Source organism: Patagioenas fasciata, chromosome 27 (assembly GCF_037038585.1).
Source record: "Patagioenas fasciata isolate bPatFas1 chromosome 27, bPatFas1.hap1, whole genome shotgun sequence".
NCBI classification, from domain to species: Eukaryota; Metazoa; Chordata; class Aves; order Columbiformes; family Columbidae; genus Patagioenas; species Patagioenas fasciata.
The window spans coordinates 3327556-3350761 of NC_092546.1; the positions used below are offsets into that span (position 1 = coordinate 3327556).

Consider the following 23206-nt stretch of genomic DNA (forward strand, 5'->3'; position numbering starts at 1 on the left):
AGGGTACACATGCCAGAGATCCTCCGGGCCTTGGCTGAATCGCTAACCTTGGCATGGGAGAGCATGCAGGCTTCAAGCCATCCAAGGCTCCTTGCAAACTACCCAGCCAGCCCCACATCCGCATCCCAGGCCAGAAACGAGCGTGCAGGGGGTTGGATCGCAGTTTTACTCCGTAACGAACAGCTCAGCTTCCCTAAAGCCAGGAAACATCTCAGGCCACCAGCCTTCCCTCCACTGAGGATTTCTCTGCATGGGATCCCCAAAGACACATGCACAGATCCCAGCACACGGCTCAAGTTTGTCTCCCTGCTCATGCTCACATACATACGCACGTACATGTTAATGCAACCAGTAACAACACGGATTGACACACGTGCAGTCAGGCACCCGCATGCCCACACAGCCACGTTGCTCCTTCTCCCGTGCACACACACACTCGTGCACCTTTTGACATGCACGGTTGCGTCCCCACGCTCCTCGCATGCGGGTCAGCCAGTCCCAGGCTCTCCCCATGCAGACACAGAGACACGAGCAGGACCAGGTCCCCACAGCCACACGGGGACGTCCCCACTCATGCACCGGCGAGCACCGGCAGGCACGGTCACGGATCTGCAAGTGCTCCCATGCACAAACACCACATCTGCTTTGCACGCATGCTCAGCCGCCCCGTGCCGACCGTGCACCCAACACGTGCCTGGCACGTACAGAACCCGCGCAGCGGGTGCGCACGCACGTTCCTACAAACGTGCACGGCCGGGGACCCCACGCACTCGCTCACGCAGGCGTGCGCGATGGTTTCACGCTCTTGCACGCTCTTACATTTCACCGTGATCTGAGCAACGGCTTCTATGACTCCCAAACTGGACATGGCCACACACGTGTAGTTGGCGGAATCCTTGACGTCCGTGAGCTCCAGGACGTTGCGGCCCACGGGCATGTCGTCCTCGGGGGTCAGGTCCTCCGCTCCCTGCATCCACTTGACGTAGGGCATGGGCGACCCCACGGCCACGCAGGTGATGTTGACGTTGCCGCCGGGCATGATCTCGTGGCTGACGGGTAAGATGGAGAAGCGAGGGGCCACGCGCCGAACTGCGGACGAGACGCACAGAGGTAACAAAAAAAAACAAAAGGAAAAGAAAAGCCAAACGAAACAAAACGAGAACCAAAGCAGAACAGAAAGAAAGAAAAGAAAAGGGAGAAAAAGAAAAAAGAGTAAAAGGTAATTTAAATATAGGTGGGGTTTGTCGGCATTTTGTTTCTTCCTTCATTAAAAACAAAACAAAAAGGCAACGAAATGAAAAAATCGAAAACCAAAAACCAAACAAATTAAACTTCAAAGAAATTTTTACTTCACAAACAATATATAGAATATAGACATAAAAGCGATATTTCATAGCAACAGGGTTCCATTGATCAAGATTAGACCCATCACAGCACAGATAAATACACAAAAATTTATTAGCAATTTCTCATCTTTACTGGCAAGAGCTGGCATGGCGAGCGCCGAAACCCATCTCCGCAGGCCCCGGGAATCCTGCTCCTCCCTTTCCAGCCTGGTCCGGCTCCCAGCACCTTCTGCCCAAAGAAAGGGAACGGCCCCTCCAGCACCTCGGCCCGAAATGGCCCAGGAGCCGCCTCCGTCCCCGCAGAGGGACCCTCGTCCCACCGGCCGCCCGTGCCCGGGGTGCTGAGAGGAGAAGGTTGGGGTGGAGGTGGAAACTTCTCCAGATTTTGCCTCGTTGGAAAGGCCTAAATCTTGTGAGCCAGAGAATCCAACAAAGAGAGAAGTATCGCACCCCCAAAGGCCGGAGAGACACCGCTGGAACAGCAAAGAGGCAGGAAGATTAAAAAGGGAGGAGAAGGAATCGCCGGAGCGGGACAGAATTTAGTTGGTGTCTGCGTGTGAGAGCCGTCCAGGGGGAGGCAGTCCCCCTGGGGCCAGGAAGAGTGTGGAAAAGATGAGAAACTCTAATGAAATTTTTGTGGTTTTCGGGTATAGAAACCCTAACGAAGCCTCTTTAAGATCTGACACGGTTCCATCGATAGATGCAGCTTTCAGAGTCACAAACATCATGCAAAATAGGTAAAAAGAGAAGAGAGAGAAAGATAGAAAGAGAGAGGAAAATGCAGAGAAATATAATTTATGGGCGGCTAGCAAATGCCCACATGGATACTGGATAGGAAGAGAGCGACAGAGAAAGAAAGGAAGACAAGGAGAAGGAGAACAAGGAGGGGAAGGGAGAAAGAAGAGAGAGAAAGAGAGGGAGGGGAGGGGGAAACCCACTTTAATGCTGCATACTTTTTCTAGCTGATGTGACCCAATGTGGTGGCTCACATTGTCACATCTCAGCCCTGGCGGAATAATAAATAGAATAGAATTAATAAGAAAAACAAGGTAATGAAACTTGGAACGTTGAGAAAACAGTGACATGTTCTGTGCATCTCCTTAGCAGAGAGGTGGATGCAGCTTCCAGACCTTACACAGGAAGAACATGGACGCAAAGGGGAGGCTGCGGTTTCCTTGGCTCCATTTTCTGAACGAAGTGGGCTGGCCGAGGTGGGATGCTCCTCCTCGGGGGGGAAAGCAGGAGAATGGGCAAAGGAGACATGTTGGAGGATCAGAGCGCTCTAGGGAGGGAGCTGAGGGCATCCCGCAAGCAAGGACTAAAGGATATGGACCCTGGGGAGTCGCAGGCACAGCAGCAGCCGAAGGAGAAAAGGAGCCGCGATCCTCCAGCTCCAGGGACAGCCATGCAATGAAGTCCCCTCAGGCAGGGCGAGCAAGGGGGCAGGAGAACCGGGAGAGCCGGGGGCCCGAAAAACATCTGTCCTTGCTGTCCTGCTCCCAGGTAACCTAAAGAACCAGGGGCCATTGCACCATGCACAAGCAACGCACAGGACGCGGGGGCTGAGCCGTCACTGCTCCCGAGCCCTGGTGCCTTCGGGTGGCCCCTAAACTGACGTCTCAGTTTTTTTCTAGCATTTCTCTTCCAGCCTGCTTCTCCAGCTGCAACTCAGCACTATGGATCAGTTCAGATGGGGCCGGGAGAGGTAGCGGCCGTTTTCTACTTAGCGGGGTTTGTTAAACCAAAGCCAAACGCAGCCTCTGCCTCCTGCAAGCTGGCAAGGAGACGCCTTCAGAGCAAGGTGCGTGTGCCCTTCCCATCGAGCCACCAGATCCTTCTCTGCACAGCTACCAGCATCAGGAACTAAAGGCAAGGAAGAGACTTCCAGATCTGCAGCATTAGGAGCTCAGAGATGCTGAAGGAGAACTCCTGCATGCACGGATTTGCAAAGAGCACGGCCAGCACATCCCCCCCCCCAGCGTGGTCGGGGGAGGGAAAGACTGCAAACTCACCTGGCCACTAACACTAGATGGTGTTCTGCTTAGAGAAAGGTGTAAGGGGAGTATTGGCATTTGCACAACCTCAGGAGCCAGCGCTGGCTCAAGGGCAGGCAATGTGCTCCTTTGAGCCCTCCTGTCACACCGCTCGGGATGATCTGCAGCCCTAGACATGGGGGGTACGTCCCTGTCACCTGCTCCATCGCTCCTTCCACCGCCTGCTCCGGGAGGAACCGCAGTTCAGAAAATGGAGCCACGCGAAAACCGCACCGGTCACAATCTGAGACAAGATGGAGAGAACTTGGAAAAGAAACAAGTGGGGTCAACATGCAGACAGATCTGGGGTGGGGATGGCTCTTCTGAGGAGGGGCTGGTATGTCACCTTCTGGAGGGGGAGGCAAGGTGGGGAGAGGTGAGAGAAATGGGGAGACATTTGCCGGACAAGATCCGGTCAGCAAACAGCATCAACAGCAACAAACAACGGCAGGTGGGATGCAAACACTGAGTTGTCATGGAAACAGAACAAGACAATTAATTCAAACAGAGGCTAATCGCAAAGAAATGAAACCGAACTCAAAGAGAAAGGAAATTAAAAAATAAGAAAGAAAAGGTAAGAACAAACCAGAATTTAATAACTGAAAAGCATCATTTGATGTATGGTGGAGTGCTGAGAATCGGAGTCTGAAGGGCACAGGATGGCGAGGTTTGGGACGGGGGGCAGATCCACTCACAAAACACAAGCTCAGGGCCACGGAGCCGCGTGGGGACGGCCACAAAGCCCCACAAATCAGCTCCCCCGCTCCTCACAGCCCCAAGGGCTTCAGGGCAGCGCCGCTCCTCAGCCGGTTTAACGGCATTCGTCACAGTCAATAACGGGAGCACCCGGCACCTCTGTGAACAGGATCTGGATGAGGTCAGTGCCAGGCAGTCCCGCTCCTCTCCTGCATCCTGGTTTCAAAAAAGCCACGCGCTCCGGTGTGCACAAATACACAAACATCCACACGCCAACCTGGGACGTGAAAACAACTCCAACGCTGAATGCTGGAGACCTCAGAGAGTCCCTAGATACACCCCTGCTGTGGCCAAGGGCCCTGACTACCGCTTTTACTGTAGCACGAAATACTTATAGGGCTCATCTCTGGATGCCAAGAACCAGCACGCTGCTGTTTGGTTTAATTGCTACTCCACGCCGATTTGGCTCGTGACATGAGGTTTGTCAAGCTGAGAATCTCTGGGTCGGTGTTTAGGTCAGGCCTAGGAGGAGAGCGGCGGTGGGAAGAAAGCCTGAGGTGCGGCTAGAGATTGAATGGAGGGCGATTTCAGCTCTGGGTCCGGCCGGGTTTCACACACAGCAGCTGGAAGAGCGATATTTTACATGTGGAAAAGGCGGTGAAGAGATTCCTTCCATTTTGCTATTCAACTCATTCAAAGGACTGGAAAGAAACGAAAAACCGCCCTCTCTGGGAAGGAAAAATTGGGCTGGGGCAGTCAGGTGTCTGTTTTATAGACACTGGTCTAATGCTTTTACCGATTCCTGGTTTCACCTTCCCTGCGCTCCAGGGATGTTTGGTTTCCATGACAGCCTTGTCAGCCCTGTTTTCCGAAGCCACCTCGCATGCGGACAGAGGTGCATGCTCCATGTGCATGTGCAGCATCTCCCAGCAGCCTCACGCCAGCAGCCACACGCAAACACACATTTCCAATGCACAAAATACCCTCCGGAGCTTTTTTCAAACAAGGATACAGCTCGTTATTGCTAGAAGGACATTTTAGAACTGGCGCTGGACATTTGTGATGCAGGTCAAACTGATCAATGCAGGGAAGCCATTTCTGAGAAACAGATTTAAGTGCAGTTGGAGTCTGGTTAGTGTTGTCTGTTGGATAAGTTTTTCACACAGGCATCCCAGACTCGGTTTAGCATTAGTTAGAAACTGAACCGGTCTATGAGTTGTAAAGCCAATTGGTTTTGCTGCTTCTCACGGATGCAGAATGTGACCCAGTTTGTGTTCTGTGAGTGGCATTTTCGGTGCATTATTCTTTCCAACGAGGTACCAATCGCCATCACTAAGGTTCCCCAGCACCACCGCTCGGTTCAATGGAGAGCTGGGCTCCACCGGGTGAGAGATGCTTTTGAAAGGGACAGATTTTACAGACCTGATCAGAAGAGACACTGGGAGATCCAGGGTTGACTTTTGCAACACCAGAATCCATCCTTAAAATGCGTTCCCAGGACGCTGCTAGCGAGAGAAGTCTGAGCACCAACCAACCAGTCCGTGCTGAGCAAACCCACCGGTTCCGCTTTTTTAAGCCCTTCCAGATTAACTCAGGGAGAAAAACGGTGGAGCAGGAGCGAGGTGGGGAAAGGAGGACGTGCTGGACAAGAACCCGTCGCTTCAAACCCCGATTCACATTAAACCAACTCAAAGAGAAACAGATTTGCTATCTTAAAGAAGAAATCAATCGAGAAAGGAAACTTGAAAAGAAAAGTGAAGTGACTGGTTGAAAGCACCAAACAAAACCAAATGGTATTAAACATTTTGACACTCAGCAAGCTGCTGCTCCAAATGAGGTGAGAAGGCGGACATTATTGGCCATTTTGGTGAGACAGGACTCATTCCGTCTTGCTCCAAAATGAGGAGGGGGTAGGGGAAAGGGTGCCAAAATAATGTGCAGCCTCTACGTTAGTAGTGAAGCTTAGATTACACCTGTCCTGCCCTCCCAAAAGGTGGTGGGTCCTGCCCTGCGCCCCTCCCTGTCCGTTCCAATCCGCTGGTTCCGCTGGGTTTGGATTCCCGACCTCCGTCCCCCCAGGACGAGACGCACCCTGCTCGTGCCCATCGCCTTCCTCATTTCCTCACGGTGAATGGAAATACGTCAATCCATAGATGGGTAAATAACCAATGAGACCAAGGCTTGCGTTTGGTCTGCAGGAAATCCATTCCCTTCCCAATCAGTGTTACTTTTCCACTTTAAATAAGACGTTGGTTGAGTGATAGGCTGGCTGAACATCTCTCCATATTTTGTAATTATTTCTTTTTTTCTGTCGCTTTTTACACGATCAAATATGAAATCAACTGAGCCCAATTGTTTTTCGAGCAGTTCTGTAACGTTAACCGCAGACTTTGTCATTTGATTTTCGTTATTTTAATTTGACAAGGTGTAATCTAATTTTTTTCCCCTAAAACAAAGAGAACAGCGATGCAAAAGGTGTAAGAGACACAGGCAGGCAGAGATTTCGAGATCAGTACAGCACAGTGTTCCTGCAAAGTGCCCTCTATAGAGAGATATACATAGATATACATAGATATATAGTTTTGATTTGGTTTTGTTTCTTTTTTTTTTGGGGGGGTGGCTTTTTGTATCCATTCCCATTTCCTGATACCCTTGAGAAATCCTTCTGCAGAAACACAGCAAAGTCGGTGGTTCGCTTTGGTTGGTTCTGAACCCGAATTTCAGAGCTGAGGACACCCCACCACGGACAGGGCGCCCCCACCCATGGGAACACTCACCCCAAACCCTCCCTGAAACCAGCTCGACAGGGGCAGCCGGGAGAACCAGCAGTGCTTCCGCCTCCCTCCTTCTCCATTAAAGACTTTATCAACGCTAGGCTAACGAGGTATTAAAATCCCTACGTTTTAAACTATCAATGACTGTTTTGACCTGGCGGCTATCTGTTAAATCCGCAGCGCAAGTGAAATTAGTTCCTTCTCACCTCTAAATGGCATTGAAAGCCAAAAGCTTGGCAACCGCTCCGCTCGGCTATTGAGGGACGGGCTGAGCGACCAGCAGCCCTGGTTTGATGGTCAGATTACACACGAGCCAAACTTAACCCAGGAGCAGGCTGCAGGCTAAATTATTGTTTAAATTAGTCCCATTTTAATGTATTTTGAGGCTTTGCTTCCTGAAGGTCCTAGGCACGTTATTTCTGCATTTTCTACGGGTTTTATTTTAATTGATTTCAACTAGTTTTGCTGTTCGTGTTTAACCCTGGCCTGTTTTACCTCCAGTCTCTTGAGTTGAGGTTTTCCAGAGAGCCTTGAAAATAAACCCATCGTATTTGAAGCGTTCTCAGCAGGATCTGGGCTGCAGAACCTGAGTCTGGGTGACTAAGCTGCACTTGACTCCAGCAGAAAAGGCCGAAGCAGGAACAGCGGTGCTGGTTGTTAAATACCTGCTGAACCATTTAAAACTCCCTGGGCTTGAAAAGAGCAGAGCAACAAGAAGCTCGATTCGGGGGGGAAAAGAACCATAAGGATTATCCCTGCAGCACCACGACTGCTGCCTTTCGTAATTCCTGACAGGGCACCACGGTGTGAAATAGGGGGAAATGTTTAATTGTGGTAAACTGGAGGACAACGCGTCCTGTGCTGGCAGCAGCAGCTCCGTGCGCTCGGGGGTGTGAAAGCTCAGCCCACACAGCTCTGGGATTTATCCAACACCACGGAGGAGCAGGAAGAGACCTTGGCCCGTCCGTACAGCCTGAGCCAAGCAGCTGCCTGTTCAGATCAAAACGGAGCCATCCAGGGGAAGCCTGAAGTTTTGGAAAGTGAGAGGAGAGCTCCAAAGTGCTGCGTTTCAAGGGGGCAAAGCAGCTGTGGCTGTGGATCCTGGACAGACAGACGTGTGTCCTCTCTGGGGCAAAACCTGGAGGAGTTGACTCGCTGATGCTTGGGGAAAAACAACTTCAGGTGTGAGCAATTCCGCCTGGTTTTATCGACCAAAGCGGAGCGTCTCAGCCCTTCTGGGCAAGATTCAAAGCGTCTTAAAGAGGCTAAAAGTGTTTCCCTTCTGCCATGGTTGAAAGAAGGACACACGGCTCTCTGCACAGGTGCCACACTCAGAAATTTGCTTTCTGATAAAAACAAAAGATTTGGGCTGGGTGTGAGGAAGGAATTGTTGGCCCTGAGGGTGGGGAGAGCCTGGCCCAGGTTGGCCAGAGAGGTGGTGGCTGAACCATCCCTGGAGACATCCCAGGCCAGGCTGGACGGGGCTCTGAGCAACCTGAGCTGCTGAAGATGTCCCTGTCATGGCAGGGGGGGCGCTGGGGGAGCTTTAACCCAACCCTTCAACCCAAACCATTCTCTGAGAGCTGCCAGGCTCCCAAAGCAGCCTCCCCCGTGCTGGGAGAAGCACAAAGCTCCAGCCACCAGCACCGGGACACATGGCTCCAATACACACGGCTTGGCATCCGCCCCGCAATCACTACGGGCCAGAAGTTTGACACTATTTGTGTCCCTAAGGATGCAGAGAAGCATCCAGCGAGACTTCTGAAAGCCAGGTGAGGTTATAGCTCCCATAAAAAACCAACATCCCCATCACGAGGTGCTGACTTGCCCACTGAACTGCGTCTTTCTCTTCACTGACTACAAGTGAAGCTCGGACGAGAAACGTGGTTCATCCACCCTGTGCTGGCAGCAAAATTCACCTCGCTACCTCTGATCTGCTTTTGTGGGGCTCCAGAGAAGATGCTCCCGCATTTTGACCTTGGAAATTCCCTGTTAGCAGGTTCTTTGTTCTTTTGGACCATGGCATGATCTGATCTGTAATAATCCACAACACACCCTTAGCCAATAATGTCAAGACCATGCCCGTAACTTCTAGCAAACCACACGAGCTCTTTCAGACAAGTTTCCTTGCCCAGTGTCATTCCAGCCTATCGTGACTACATCCCATTTAGCTTTAGTTTATTGTTGTTGGTATTATTATTATTTTTATTGGCTCTTAAGAAAGAATTTAACCTTAAAACCTCAGATCACAAGAGATCCTAGCAGCAGCAGCAGCGCCGTTTGGACACGTTAGAAATACTTTATGCAAGAGAAAATAAACAAATAAAACCCAATGGCGTATAAATCCCTTTTTAATTGCACCTAAACCCTGAAACTCCAACTCCTATTCATAAAGGAAAACCCTGTAATTAGTACTGATTATCACCTTTTAGTTCTAGGCAGGAGGGAGGTGGGATGGGAACAGCTCATTTCAAAGACTATTCCTTCTCTCTCGCTCTTTTTAAATAGAAGAAGCCTTTTTAATTTTGGAACTGGGGGATGTTTTTTGACTCTCGTTGGCATCGGAGTCGGAAGAGCCACAGCTGGCTGCTTCACAAAGGCGTTCAGACAGTGCAGCATTTCGGAGTGGTACCCTTGTGTCTATGGGGAGAGGGGAGAGACTTGAAAGGGGGAAGGGGAAATACCAGCACTGAGGGTCCGAGCACTGAAATCTCAGCATTGTAAGAAAAAGAGAAAGACAGACAGAGAGAAAGAGAGAAATAGAGAAAGAGAGAGACAGATACTGTGTCAATACTGCACTGGATTTCTCAAAAATCACACAGCTTTAATACCTGTACACTAGGAAAGCCGCTCCTTTGGTAATTATTGAGTAGTGAGGACTGACGGGCAGAGGGAAACGCATGAACAGGGGAGGGGAGGGCACTGGACCCTGCAAAGGGCAAAAGCACCAAGCGCAACGGTACGAGCACCACTCTGCGAATCCCACCTGTTCACCTCCCGCGCGGGACAAACGGGGGAGGCAGCAGAAGCTCAACCAGGGAAAAACGGGGAGATGAGAAGAGGGAAAAGAGGCATTTTCAGCTGCATCGCAACGTGTCAGATTTCTCGTTGCTGTTAACAACGGAGAAGCGGCTGCCAGATGTGTGCCAGCAGCCTCTTTGTGTCCACCACCGCTGCATTGGTTTTCAAACTCCTTCGGAAAGGAGAGTTCTGCCTTCTCTGGTTGGTTTTTGAGGTGCCCAGGCAGCAACGGTTCAAAAATAGGGAAAAAAGGGGGTAAAAAGGGGTAAGGTGGAGCCAGCAAAGGCGGCTGGTTGCCTGCCCTTTGTTTGGGACACCCCCTCGTTAGCCAAGCTGCTAATGAACCCGGCCTTCCACGCACACGCGGTGCTCGGAGAGACAACGGGGTGCGATTCGGTACCGCGGGAGACGCTTTGTGCCTCTGCCCAGCGGGGCCGAGAGCGGCTCAGGCCGGGCGCTACTGGGGAAAATGGGCCGTTACTGGTGAGCACAGGGGAGCCCTTCGGAGCAGGGATCAGGGGCTTTCTTTGCGTGCAGGATGTGGAACAAGAGCCACACCTCCAAGAAATAAAGCGATAATTTGATCCAGGGTCTGCTCGAACTCTCGGAGCGATTACCCTGGGTTCTTACCAGCTTTTCTGCTTCCCACGTCCCCCCCTCCGCCCCCCAAAAAACAGGTTTGTGTCCCAAATAGCAGGGCTTCCATGGACAGGCGTTAGAGCTGTGTGACTCCTTTGCTCCTGGAGGGATCGAGGAGTTCAGTTGCCACCGGGTGGGCAGGAACACTGGCTTCTCACAATGCGTTGGAATAAACTACAGCACAGCATAACCAATCCAACAGAAACGGGAACTCAAGAGAAAGCAAAAAACCCAACAGAACAGAAGAGTTTCCAAAAGAAGACTAAATCCACTTCAAACCAATCAGAATCAAAGGAAAATAAATACAGAGTAATATACATAGGAAAAATAATTTGTAATTAATTTAAAAAGTGGCATGCAAAGAAGATTGTTACATTCTCCTATCATGCATCAGGCCCAATGTCCAAACGGCAAGGTAACCATGACGACAAAGAAGTGCAAGAACTCAGCAACATTACCAAAGGATGCATAGAGAGGCCCACAATGCAACTCAACTCATCTCTGCGAGACCCGGGAACGGGCGGGTCTCGCTCAGTTAAAGATTTCTTGCTTTTTCTCTTTTGTTTTTAAATAATTTTATGTTTTTTAATTTTTTTTTTTTTTTTCTCTTAAGAATGTAAAAATGTGGGTAAAGAAAGTAAAAAAGAAAAAAACCACACCAACCTTCTCGTAGCTCTGAGGGATGTTAAGGGGGTTTGATGCGGAACACAATGACATGAGGAGAAGAGAAAAATAGGGGAAACACAGAGAGAGTAAAAAAAGGCCTTCTCAAGGCTGTCAGCTGCAAATTGATTGATTTGTTTTTTCTCTTAACCAAAATCAAAAGAAAGGAAAGAAAATGAAGATAGTAACGACCCTCTTTTCTGCCTTCCTCGCTTTCCCCCTCCCATCCAGGTACCTTCTGAGAACAACCAGGCTCTGTAAAGGGGTCAGACCGTGAGCAATCGTCATTCCGAACCAGCACCCGAGAGGTGCCGAGCCCGGAATGGAGTCCTCACTGCTTTATCCAGCTGCTCTTTGGAGAAGGGGGAGCGGAGCCCGTCCCGGGCACGGAGCCCCGAGACGGCGGTTGGAATCCGCCCCCCCGGCCCGCGCCCCCAGCCCCGCACCCGGCCCTGCCGCCGCTAACTCCGCATGGGAGCGACCGGGAGAGAGAAACCATTAGGAGAAGGAAATAAAAGGAAAAAGCAAAGCAAAACCAAACCAAACCATTTCCTTGCAATGTTCAAACTTACACCTCCTATCCCAGGTGTTCTATAGAGACAAGCATGTTATGGGAGAAACAAGTCAATTGGAAACACAGGAGTGTTGGAGACTCTTTGAAAACAAAAAACGGGAAGAAAAATGTGCATGAGCTTCCCCTCCCGCCAAAGCAAATCCGTTTGTTACCTTTCCACGATATTAACACACAAGAAACAAGGAGTTAAACAGCGTGAAAACCCCCAGAGGCCAGGCCGAGCCTGCTCGCACCGTGGGTTCTGCGCTCTGGGCCGGGCTTTGCAGGCCGGGCCCAGGGACACACGGACTGACGGGGACAGAAAGGGCGACATCCACGGTACAGCCACCTGGAGCCAACCCAGATCCAGGTGCGGAGACAAGCGACTCCATGTTACAACCTTTGTCTCCTGGGTAGTTTCCGAGTGGCCAGAAAGGCAGAGGAAATTTATAAATAAAATAATAAGGCAAAAATCCCCACATTTTTGTCCTGTTTCCCAATCCATTCCAGCTAAGCTGTCTGCGAAGGATTTAGCCCCGAATCAGTATCAGATCCAGATTTGCGTTCCCAAATGAAGAATTTCGGGGCCCAGGCGACAGGGCAAATTTCAAACGCAATTTTCCAGCTGGCCACAAAAGGCTATTTAAAAATTTAGCTTGGAAACGTTCAATTATTAAAAGCCTTCTCTCCATGTGCATGTGATTTAGTGAGCGTGAGACACGAGAGAGAGAGAAAGAGAGAGAGAAAGGGGTGCACACAGGAGCATGGCTCTGCTTTCAGCGCAGAGTTAACGTGAGTGGAGGTGGGAGGCGCTTCCTCTGCCGATGGGATGGAAATGGGAACAGTTTGCTGGGATGTAATTTGTTCTTTTTGCCGCCCAATGGTATTTTTGTTTTGTTTTGGTTTGTTTTAAAGCGAGGAGGACCAGCCCTGCTCCCTCATTACCAAAAGGGTTTTGCTGTGGAAAGATGTTAAACCAAAGCTACGCGTGAAATATTACAGGTCGGAGAGATTAAAATAAGATAGCGGAACATCGAGGGGGCATCGAGCAGAAGCCGATCCCCCTGTCATCTGTTCCGCGGGTGAAGGGATCTGCTGCTGCAGCAGAGATATCTGATGGCATCTCCAGCTTTGTGAGCCTGTGCCCCACGGCCAGCGTTCGTGCCCGAGGAACCGGTGACAAATTACTGCTGGCAACGGGCGACCCAGCTGGGGCTTTGGGGTGAAGTGAGAATGAACCCTCCTGCTGCCATCTGCTGAGATCCAGGGGACGCACGGCTCTGCGGACGGGCTGAGAGGGTCCTCCCCTCCTCTCGCACCCACACCAGTAGAACCGACACCTTCCCACTGCCGGGGAGCGGGATCCTTTGGGAGAAAAGGGCTTTCTGGCCCCTGCAGCCAACGCCGTTTGTTCCCCTCTGGGCTCTGCAGGCTGATGGCTGCCAGCGACTTGGGGACACTATTCTGGGTCACGCTTGACTTCGCTGTGAGCGACGCAGCCTCGTATCGCTGCTCTGCAACAGCGGCGCGGCGGCTGGAGCCAGCGGCAGCGAGGGTGCACCAGGACCCCCTGCAGGGATCCGACGGATTAACACCGGTGCCACCCCTGCGCTCAGGGCCAGGATGGGACGGAGCAGCTGGGGACACTGAATCCAGGGGTTTGGCAGCGGTGTGAGCCGACGCGCTCCCTACCTCTCACGTAAAGGTTAGCGGGCGAGGAGTAGCGCACGCCCGCGCTGTTGCTGGCGACGCATTCGTACTTCCCCTGGTCCGTCTCTTCGCTGCTCTCGATCTGCAGGCCACCTGGGAGGAGAGAAGAAGACCGCAGCAAAGACACCATCATCACCATTTTGTTGGGTGTTTAAGAGAGAGCAATAGCAGCGATGTTTTGCTTTTTCCCCTCGTTGGGCCAATAGACACTGGGATGGTCCCCGGGGGTTTGGGGTGATGAGCCCTGAGCCCTCTGCGCACACCAGCTCAGGTCTGTGCTCAGCGTTAGGTTGGACACGCACTCAACAGGGAGAGGCAATTTAATACCCTCCCTCTATACCAAGTGTTACTCTCCGTACTGAAATAATCAGCAGAAGTATCAACTTTTGTGGTTTCTGCAATGCAGGCATTCTGCACCAGGACTCATGAAATCAACGGCAATAATCCCTGTTCCTGCGATCCCCAGGAATCCATCAGACGCAGCTTTCCCTCGCTCCATTTGAAGCAGTGACCAACGCTTTGTCACCTACTGCCGAGGGTCCCTGGGGCATTTTTATCACCGCTGCCTTCCCTTTGTGCCTAAATACCTGATTCGCTACGGTGCGAAAAGCACCTCATTGATAGTGAACATTCCCAAAGGAAAACCCTGTAAATACTGCACTGAAACCTTCAAATTGCTCGTGTGGTTTACACACACTGGGCCAAAAGGATTAAGGTCCTTCTTACACCTGTACACTACTGCAGTCTATAGGAACACACCCAGAGCCCATGCTAAATGCTCCTGTAAGCAAACATGAAGAGATATGCTGCATGTAACTACATGGAAGAAAATTGCCTCATTTACCTCGGAAGGCTTCATCCCTGCAAAACTCCGGGTAAAATATATACTCTATAAATAATTCAACAGGCTATCAAATGTTTTATGTATTAGGAGTACATGGTTATACTACAGATATGGACAGAGCTCACATGTGGGAAGACTCTTTAGCTTCCCTCTCTGGAAAAAAACCCCACCTAAATATGAAAACCAAACAATTTCAGCTCGGTGTAATATTATTGATAAAATCTGAAGGGAGGAAAGTGCAAATGATCTCATGGCTGGCTGCAGAGACGGCGTCCTCGGGAAGGAAAACCCGCTGTGTTCGCATGAGGACAGGAGCTCGTGTTCCTCTGTGTGCGTGGGGAGATGTGAGAGCCCCCACGGCAGGGCTGGGAGTGAGAGCGGCTCCAGCAGCATCCGGGAGCTCCCAAGGGCACAGAAGAGACAACCAAAAACCCCAACGCGAGCCGCTAAACCGAACTCAACTCATTCCTAAAGAATCTGTGGGTATTTCAGCATAACGGGGGTTACAAAGCAAACAGACCGCGTGTTTCATACTGAACGACGGCTCGAGTGAGCTGCCAGGGGAAGGCTCCGCTTTGGTGGAGAGCTGGCCATGGAGTTTTCCGAGAAACTGCTGTTCATTTGGTTAAATCTGTGGGTTGCTTCCACTGGTTCCAGACTGGGATTTGTGTGGCTCGTGAGCACTGCTTGTCCGAGTGTATCCAAGGGGAGACGAAGCGGCAGAGCAGAGCAGGGACAGAACCGTGAGCTGCAGGGGAATCGGGACCCAGCCCTTCATCCTGACCACGGCAGCTCTGCTGGTGAACGCAGTGCTGGAAATTACACTGCGGAGAGGGCAATGAGTTTTCAGCACTTGCCAGGAGCCAATAGAAATGACGTGTGAAAAAGCAGATCTCACCTACAGCCTCTCCTGTTGCTTTGAGCAGCAAAGAACGATGGGCTTTTAAATTTGCCAGCGTAGAGAAAAACCAAAGCAGGGTCTCCCAAGGGCACACACCCAGTTCCTGGTGATTTGCAATGACAGCTTGGGGTGTAGTATCTTTCTGGCTCCATAAAGAGACAGAGCAGAAGCTACTTACCATGGGTATGTTCCCCAGAAAAACCTAAGGGTAAGAGAGTGAGGAGGAAGGGGGAAAAAAGGCTCTGAATCCAAACACGAGTACGCTGAGAAGGGAAATGCTGAAGATCTGACTGAGCATAGGGCTGGAAGACTCTCACCATCATAGCTCAGGAGCACTTTGCACCAATCAAGAGAAGGTCCTAAGTATTGACCAAGGTTTGTTAGCATTTAATACAATGCCCAAGATAAACTTCAGTCCGTCACAGTCCTGGAGAGATTAGCTCTTAAAACTCTGCCATAAATCTGAGGCAGCACAGCCCGAGACGTTATTAGAATAACAGTATCAGTATTACCAAGTGCACCCAGCAAACAAAAAAGGACACTATAACCATATATAAAATAAAGACAGGTATAAAAAAGAAATATCCAGAGGTGAAGCAGGACAAGGAAACATAACAACAACAAGAAACTGTATAGAGCACAGGTCAATGAAACAGGAACTGAGTGAGGTGTTTGGAGAGTGGGTGAGTGAGTGGGCTGGGATGTCTTACCTCGGATCGGTGTACCTTCTGCAAAGAAAACAAAGAAAATGAGTGAAAAGGCTGTAAAACCCCAAACACCTGCACTGCCCGTGGGAAAAGGACCTGAGTCAAGGAAGACAGTTCCCAGCAGGAAACTTCCTGCTCATCCTCAGTGACAGGGACAGACTGAAGGGGGTTCGGGGCGCTCAGGTGGGGATGCCCTTTTTAAAGCACTCCAATCCCATGGCACTTGGCTTGAAAAATCTGAACGCTGGCTCCATTTTGTTGCTAAGAATTCAAAGAAAGTCTCTAAGCTCTCAGCTAACATTACTGTTTGCTACTTGCAGAACACACGATGGACCTGTGCTCATTTCATCGCTCCGGGGGAATAGGGCTGGCACTATGGCTGTGTCTGCAGATAAGGGACAGGCAGGTACCTGGCACCACGTTACGAGCCGCAGGTTTGATCCCACCTTTGCTAGCGAATTCCTGGTGCCAAATCGGAGTTACTGGCACCGGTGTGCTCGGAACTCATCGCACGTCCTTGTCAGGGCTTTCCCAGATGTTCTGAAGGCCATGCTACCGGATGAGTGAAGGGCCACCCCACACAACGGGGCAGGAGGGGGTTCTATGGGGAGAGCAGAGCTGTGCTACCCTCGCCTGGTGACTGCATCTCCCTTGGGTTGGTTTTATTGCAACCCCCTCCAGCTGTGTGTGGCGCCTAACGCGGGGCTCTGCCCAGGCAGGGCTCAGGGAGCAGAGGAAGGGACATGGAGCCTGCTGAACCGTGTCAATGGTAAAATCACTGTCCCCCCGTTTGACCTCCTGAGGTTGCAACCATCTTCCTTTGAGAACACGGCAGGTCCTTTTGCTCACAGTGGCATTCAAACTTGTCACACAGTTTATAAAGAAGGGGGTTTAGTTGGTTGGTTTTTACCCCAATCCTGAGAACAGGGCAGATTCCGCAATTACAAGTATCGCCTCTTACTAGGGAGAAATGCAAGTGCTTGTTGGCATCGTTAACAACGTCGGCATCCTGCAGCACCTCATTACATGCTGAATATCAGCCCTACAGTCTCTCCTCTCCCCCAGTGAGGTACGGCAGCATTATTACCCTCACTTTACAGATGGGGAAACTGAGGTAGAGCTGAAGCAACTTGTCCAAGGTCACAGAGGGAAGTTTGTGGCAGAGGCGAGAATGGGAGTCCGAGCCTCCCGGGTGCCAATCTTTCACCTTCGCCACCAGAAAACCCCTTCCCTCTTCATCCTTCAGCCCTGCTCATCCTTGTGCTGCGGTTCAATCCTCCATTTTCAGGATAGAAGGTAAAAAGTATGGATACCGCTTAAAGTTCACCTTTATTTTTCAAAGGAGACGAGGGAAGAGAGGAATTATAGTGTTAGGATATTAGATTCTAGTTATACTCAGCTTCTAGTTAAGAGGTTAGGTTACTTGCTAGAGAAAAGTTAGCATCTAGTTAGGGTTAGGAACTAGCTAAGGTTAATAAAGCAGGGTGGTTAGCTGTCAGGACAAAGGTTGGAGAGACAGCGCTTGAAAGAGAAAGAGGTGGGGGAGCACGTGGTGGGGCAGATCTCCGCACGGGAGACGGCAGGAAGGTTTGAAAAAGCGCGCGAGAGAAAGAGAAAGCAGCGAAGGGTTACACTTCAGTTCAGTGGAAATCAAAACAGCCTCTGATACAACCTTCTGTCTAAAACTGGAGTGAAAATCTGCCATCTGTGGCACGAATCTGGCAGCAGGCTAATGGGAAGAGGGTAGAAGAGGGGAGGAGACCCCAGCATCACCCACCGCTATGAAGCTGCTTTGGCCTTGGCTGAGCCTGGCAATTTCCTGCAAAGGTTCACTCTAATTGACAGAAACACGCTGAAGTTAGAGCTCTGTAAGCACAGATACGACAGCTGTGGTTACTTTCTTGGGTTATTGTAGGTTAGTTATTCCCTGTTCCCTCTAAGCACCAGCGTTGCCCCTGGAAAGAGCAGCTCTCAGAGACAAACTGTGCTCTCGGAGGGCAAAATAAGCCAAGAAACGCCACCTCGCTCTTCCCAATTCTAACTCTGGCACACGGGACATGAAAGTGAGGAGCAGAACATGTTTTGCAAGACGCCCCGCACCGGGGACGGAGCAGACAGAATCTGAATCAAAATGAGCTCAAGTAACTGGCAAGGAAAGAGCAGCAGTTTGAACGGCGGCAGTGACACAGATGGTAGATTTTCACTATTGGAGTTTCACATCTAACCAGCTCCGCATTCAACATCAGGGCAGCAGGATGGTGTTAGAAGAGGATAAGAAATTAATTAATTACTCCGGAGAAGTCTGACAGGTTGTGTAATGATGCTAAGGGCTCGTGCCGGTGGAGGGGAGGCACCTGTGTTCAATACCTGCCTCGCCTGCTGTCCTAAGGGTGCATGAGCAAACGCACATGAAAGCATCAGCTCTGCAGAAAACTAAAGGAGGAAGAACTCACACTGGATGCTGACTTTTGGAGCGAAAAGCTAGCTTTGCAAACTATCCATGTTGCACTCCACACCCTCTTGGGATCTGGAGATCCACTTCTTTAGGGCAAAATTTGAGGCTGCGTGTACCCGGATGGGCAGGATGATAAGGGACCAAGGTGGTGCCAGGTGAACGCCACATCCAGGTGTCCCCCTGTGCCACCGGGGACGGGCTCTGCTCCTCCACCACCCCTTGCCCTGCCTGCCCACCCAGCAAACTGCCTCCGGATTCACCCAGCCTTGAAACCAGGGCGAGGAGGACAGTCACCATCGCATGGCAATGACAGCAAACACGTCCCCACCTTCTGTCGGGCCACGTGCGAGCACACGTGTGCGCTGGGGAGAGCTCTGGCTCCCGAACAAGCCAGCAATCACCAAGGGTCTCCTGTAATTTTCAGATGCCGGATCCTGGCTGACAGCTGCAATTGCTACATCTCTGCTAACAAAAGGGGACTTGGCAGAGGGAGCAGATGTGACGTGAGCTCTGCAGACAGGCCCAGAGCTCCTCGAGGGACACGGGTGATCTGGAAGGGGGGGCTTTGCCTTTGCTTAACCCTTCTGCGTAGCCACCGACCTGGGATTTACAGGTTTAATTGGAAATGGCCGCACCCCCACCTCTCCCTCCTGAAAATGCCAATAACCCTGTTAGATGTGAAACTCCAAGACCTCCTGCAGGTGTGAACACAATTATCACAGTTCCAGGGTACAAGCTATTGTGTCATTGGGGAATTCCAGGACAACTGTTGCTAAGTTACAAAAAAAATCTATCCAATGTTAGGAGCTTCATATTAGCTGTTATCTCTTTATACAGATAGATTAATTAAGATGATTATTATTCATTTTGTAGCCTGCAATACCCCTGCAAAAATTCATTATGAGGGCAGAGTATCCCTATTGAAGGAGTTAGTAGAAGAAATGCACAGCATGCCTCTCAAGAAGCTGTTACAAAGGAATTAGTTTCAAGGGAAAGGGTTACAGATCTGGACATTAGCAGGTTTGGGGTTTTTCGGTTTGATTGGTTTTTTTAATTGAGCAAACTTACCAAAGGTCTCTGAATGTTAAAAAAAAAAACAGTGAAAAAGAAAAACAAACAAAAACAGGTTGTTATAGCCAGTTATTGAGAGAACAGAAGACAACAACAAGACACAAGAGGTTGGAGTGCTGGTGCGATGTGAGGTGCCTGTGTCACCCCCGCGTGGCACGGCCGAGCAGAGGACACCGGCTGTACGTCCTGACACCGCCGGCACCGCGGTTACCCCAGTGTCCGCTTCTCTAAGAGCGCTGAGGCAAGCGGGGTCTCCAGGGCCGAGATGGTCATGTGTGTCACAGGAAGCAGGAGCTCACACTGAGGTTCTTCCCGCTCTCCTCTGACTGACAATACAGTTTTTCAACCCCCAAACTTCAGATTGCCAATTGCTTGGAAAGGAGAAGAATAAATACTTAATATAGAAAACCCTCTATGCTTAATGCCCTGTTTCCCAATTATATTGAAGACCCTTAAAACAATGGGTCCATAGGACAATGCGAATATAACGACCATGGTCTTGGAGGTCCATTTCTATTGCCAGCAAAATATTTGATATAAATGAGAATCGAATCTGGACACAGCTTCCCAATTTTGCAGAGCTCTGTGTATGACACTTGTACCTTTTAATGAGCGAATCTGCATGTCTGCCACTAACTCATATATTGATATAAATTCAGTTCTTAATGCCCTTCGTAACAAAGCAGCACGACGACTTTATCTCCAAGAGAGAATCTGGGTGTCTGTCCTGCCTGTCCCACCAGGGAGCAAAGCCCAGGACTCTGGGACAACACAGTCGCTGTTTTCTCTGTTAAGCCTGTTATTGCAAAGCGAGGTTGTGATTTAGGCCCAGGGTCGCTCCTCCTCCCTGCACTCCTGTTCACAGAGGGCTCCTTAGCTGGGTGTAATTGTTAATCCCCAAGAAGCTGGGCTGGAGTCATTCTGATGACCTGTGGGTGAAAGACACTGAAGCTCATTAGCAGTGTCCTGAAGCACCTAATGCCCTAATGTGTGCTAGTGCCACACTTCTGGCAGCAAAGTTGGTTTTCTGGAAAGATAAATGTCTTAAATTAAGTTCTGACTTGAGCAGCACTCACACCATCAGCGTTCAAACAGGCGTCACCTCGTACATCACACTTGGGTTACAAATCCACACCTCAATCTGCTCTGCCTTGTCTTCAAACAAACTCCCCTCCCCTGACTAAAACACTAACACAGTACAGCTGACCCTAATGTTAATGTATTTTGCATTTTCACAGGCTTTGGCATCACAGAACATGCAAGTTTTGAAAGGCCGCAGAAGCAGCTGAAACAGAGGGATTCAGAAGCCCTGGCTGTCCAGGAACCTGCGCTCCCTTTCGCACACCAACAGGTTTCTACCCCTAAGGACAACAGGGAGGCCTCAGGGTTTCAACAGTTCACTAATTCAGAGCAGCTGTAAATGAAATTAATTCTCAGCAGGTATCTTCTGATTTATCGGAAAGGCCAAGAGTTCACCCCGATGCTCAGCAACGCGCTGGAATGAAAATGCAGCACTCAGGTGGCTTCAAGGAAAACACCAGATCAAACCCAGTTAAAGAGCATAAAGGCATTCGAGCAAGATGATAAATGTATTAAAAATAATCTGCCCGTGCATTACTCACACTTCAGATCACGGTCACAGAGCACGATATAATTCTAGTTTACCTCTCATTATTTATGCTGAGTGATTGGGTTTTTTTCTTAATTTGCATTTGCCTCAGCTGTTACGATAAAACAGGGAGGTCAATCTCATCTGTGTTTGTGAGATTCCACAATCCATTCTAATTCAACAAAGCAGTTTAAGTATCTGCTTGTAAGTTTGCTTCACTGGATAAAGATGCATTTATGCAGGTGTATAAAAGCCACACTGAGCTGGAACTACACTGAATCTTTTCCATTGGTGGCACAAAGAACTAAAAACCTTTATATAGAATCCTTGCCAAACAAGGCAAGAGAACAGAACAGGCGGCTCCGTTCTCTGATGCTCAGACCCAGCATTCCAGCAGTCAGAACTGGTTTCTTCGGTCCAAAAAAGACCCCTGAAAATGCTCCATCTTGGCCAAATGAATGTTCTGAGTGGCCGAAGTGACGCTCACGCTCGCTCGGTCCAACCACACAGACACGTTTGCTCTAGGCCGGGTCAAGCAGTTGGTATTTGAAAAGGGTTATTTCTTGGCTTAGTTTTGTTCAAAGGTCAAGCTTCCAAAGCTTGTTTAATTTTGCAGCAATCAATGGAAGTGCTTTTTCAGTAGTATTTTAAAATAAATACACCTGTGCCCTCCTTGCACACACACACACACACATTCTCACACACACACATTCTCACATGGCGAACTGGCGGATTTTACCAGTGTAAAAACAGCTCCTGAAATGTGAATATTAAGAGATGTCACGTTGACACACAAGACACAAAACAACAAACATAAAACAAACAAAAGAGACAGATGGACAAGCAGATGGGGAAAGAGGGAGAAGTGAGAGGAGCCACGGAGCTGGGCTACATCTGTTCATGGAGATCACTCCATGGGCAGCACCAAGGGGTCACCTCAGGATGCCCAAAGTGCTCTCAGCGATGGCTGCAGGGACTGGATGCAGAGAGATCCTCAAGAGCCGTTCTTCAGCGCCAGCTTTGAGAGGCTCGGTTCACACCAACAGGACCAGGGTTCGATGGTAAGCGAACCGCGGACCCTATCCCAGATGTGTGTGGCCTTCAAAGCCACGTCTGCCATAGTGGTTCTACTTCTCCTCATCCCGTTGTCGGTCTGAGGAGAAAATCCTCAGCCCTACCCAGACCCCACTCTCCCTGAGCCGCAAGAGCACCGGTATCCAGCGAACTTCCCAGTGTCTCCTGGATGGGAACCAACTTCCTGGCTGAGATTCCCCTTATGGCAACCAGGCAGCGGGGAAGGTCAGGAGGATGGGTTGGAGGGGAAAACACTCCAACCACTCCCTCAGTAAGAACTGAGTCCCAAAACCAAAGAAAACCTAACGCCCCAATCCACACCAGTGGGGCCGGTGTCTATCAGTCCCCTCTTCTGCTTCAGAAACCTCTGAGCAGCCTCTTCACAGCTCCACCTAGGTCTTAATTCCTCCAATCTCCCACAGAGACCTTACCTGATCTCAGCTGTTTGATTCTCCCGTTGCTCGCGCTGGGGTCGACAGGCAGGAAATCTTTAAACCAAGTGATCTCCGGGTCGGGGTTCCCGCTGGCGGCGCAGAGCATCGTGGCTGTTCGGGTCCGCTCCACCACCTTCAGCTGCGGCCCCATATCGATGCTGGGGAAGCCGGGGGGTAACTGGTCCTCTGGTGGTGGAGAACAAAGGAAAAGTGGTTAAACAGGTGGCTGACGGGGCTGTTTGGTGGAATACAGCGAATAAAACATCAGGCAGACTCGTTGCCCAGCACCCTGTGCAATGCTATTTAAAACAAGGCTACAGTAAATGGTCCACAGATACTTTGCGAAAACACATTATAGAGTAAAACCTACCAGCTCGTCCATTTTGTGTGACTATTCTAACATCCCGCAAGATGATTCTAAATTTAAATACAATCTATTAAAACCCTCTGGGGCACGGGGATAGTAATTTCCAAGCTTCTCCAGGTCTTGCACTGAATCCCTCTGTCAGGTACGTGACTCGCACTTATTTGTCCTCCCAGCAGAAACTGTGCACATATGGCAAAGATCCTGCTTGCAGAGTCCATCTCCACAGCCACATTTAAAAAGAGGGGGTAACCTCCCCCTCCAAGCCCCACCGAACAAAACAAGCCGAGAAATAACAAGAGAAATAATAAA

General features: G+C 50.2%; 1 protein-coding gene across 12 annotated transcripts in view; it reads right to left on the bottom strand.

The window, feature by feature from the left end:
• The window catches only part of PTPRS (protein tyrosine phosphatase receptor type S), a 149996-nt gene that overhangs the window by 45199 nt on the left and 81591 nt on the right, over window positions 1-23206 (bottom strand). For 6 of the 12 annotated variants that reach the window (XM_071799711.1, XM_071799710.1, XM_071799708.1 and 3 more), the window contains exons 5-8: window positions 22528-22716; window positions 13418-13528; window positions 11173-11184; window positions 820-1089 (exon numbers count right to left, since the gene is read on the bottom strand). In XM_071799711.1, the coding sequence (XP_071655812.1) occupies window positions 820-1089; window positions 11173-11184; window positions 13418-13528; window positions 22528-22716 (582 nt within the window). The remainder of the gene's footprint in view (window positions 1-819; window positions 1090-11172; window positions 11185-13417; window positions 13529-22527; window positions 22717-23206) is intronic. The other 6 variants (XM_065858066.2, XM_065858065.2, XM_065858063.2 and 3 more) reach the window with 1 other exon arrangement.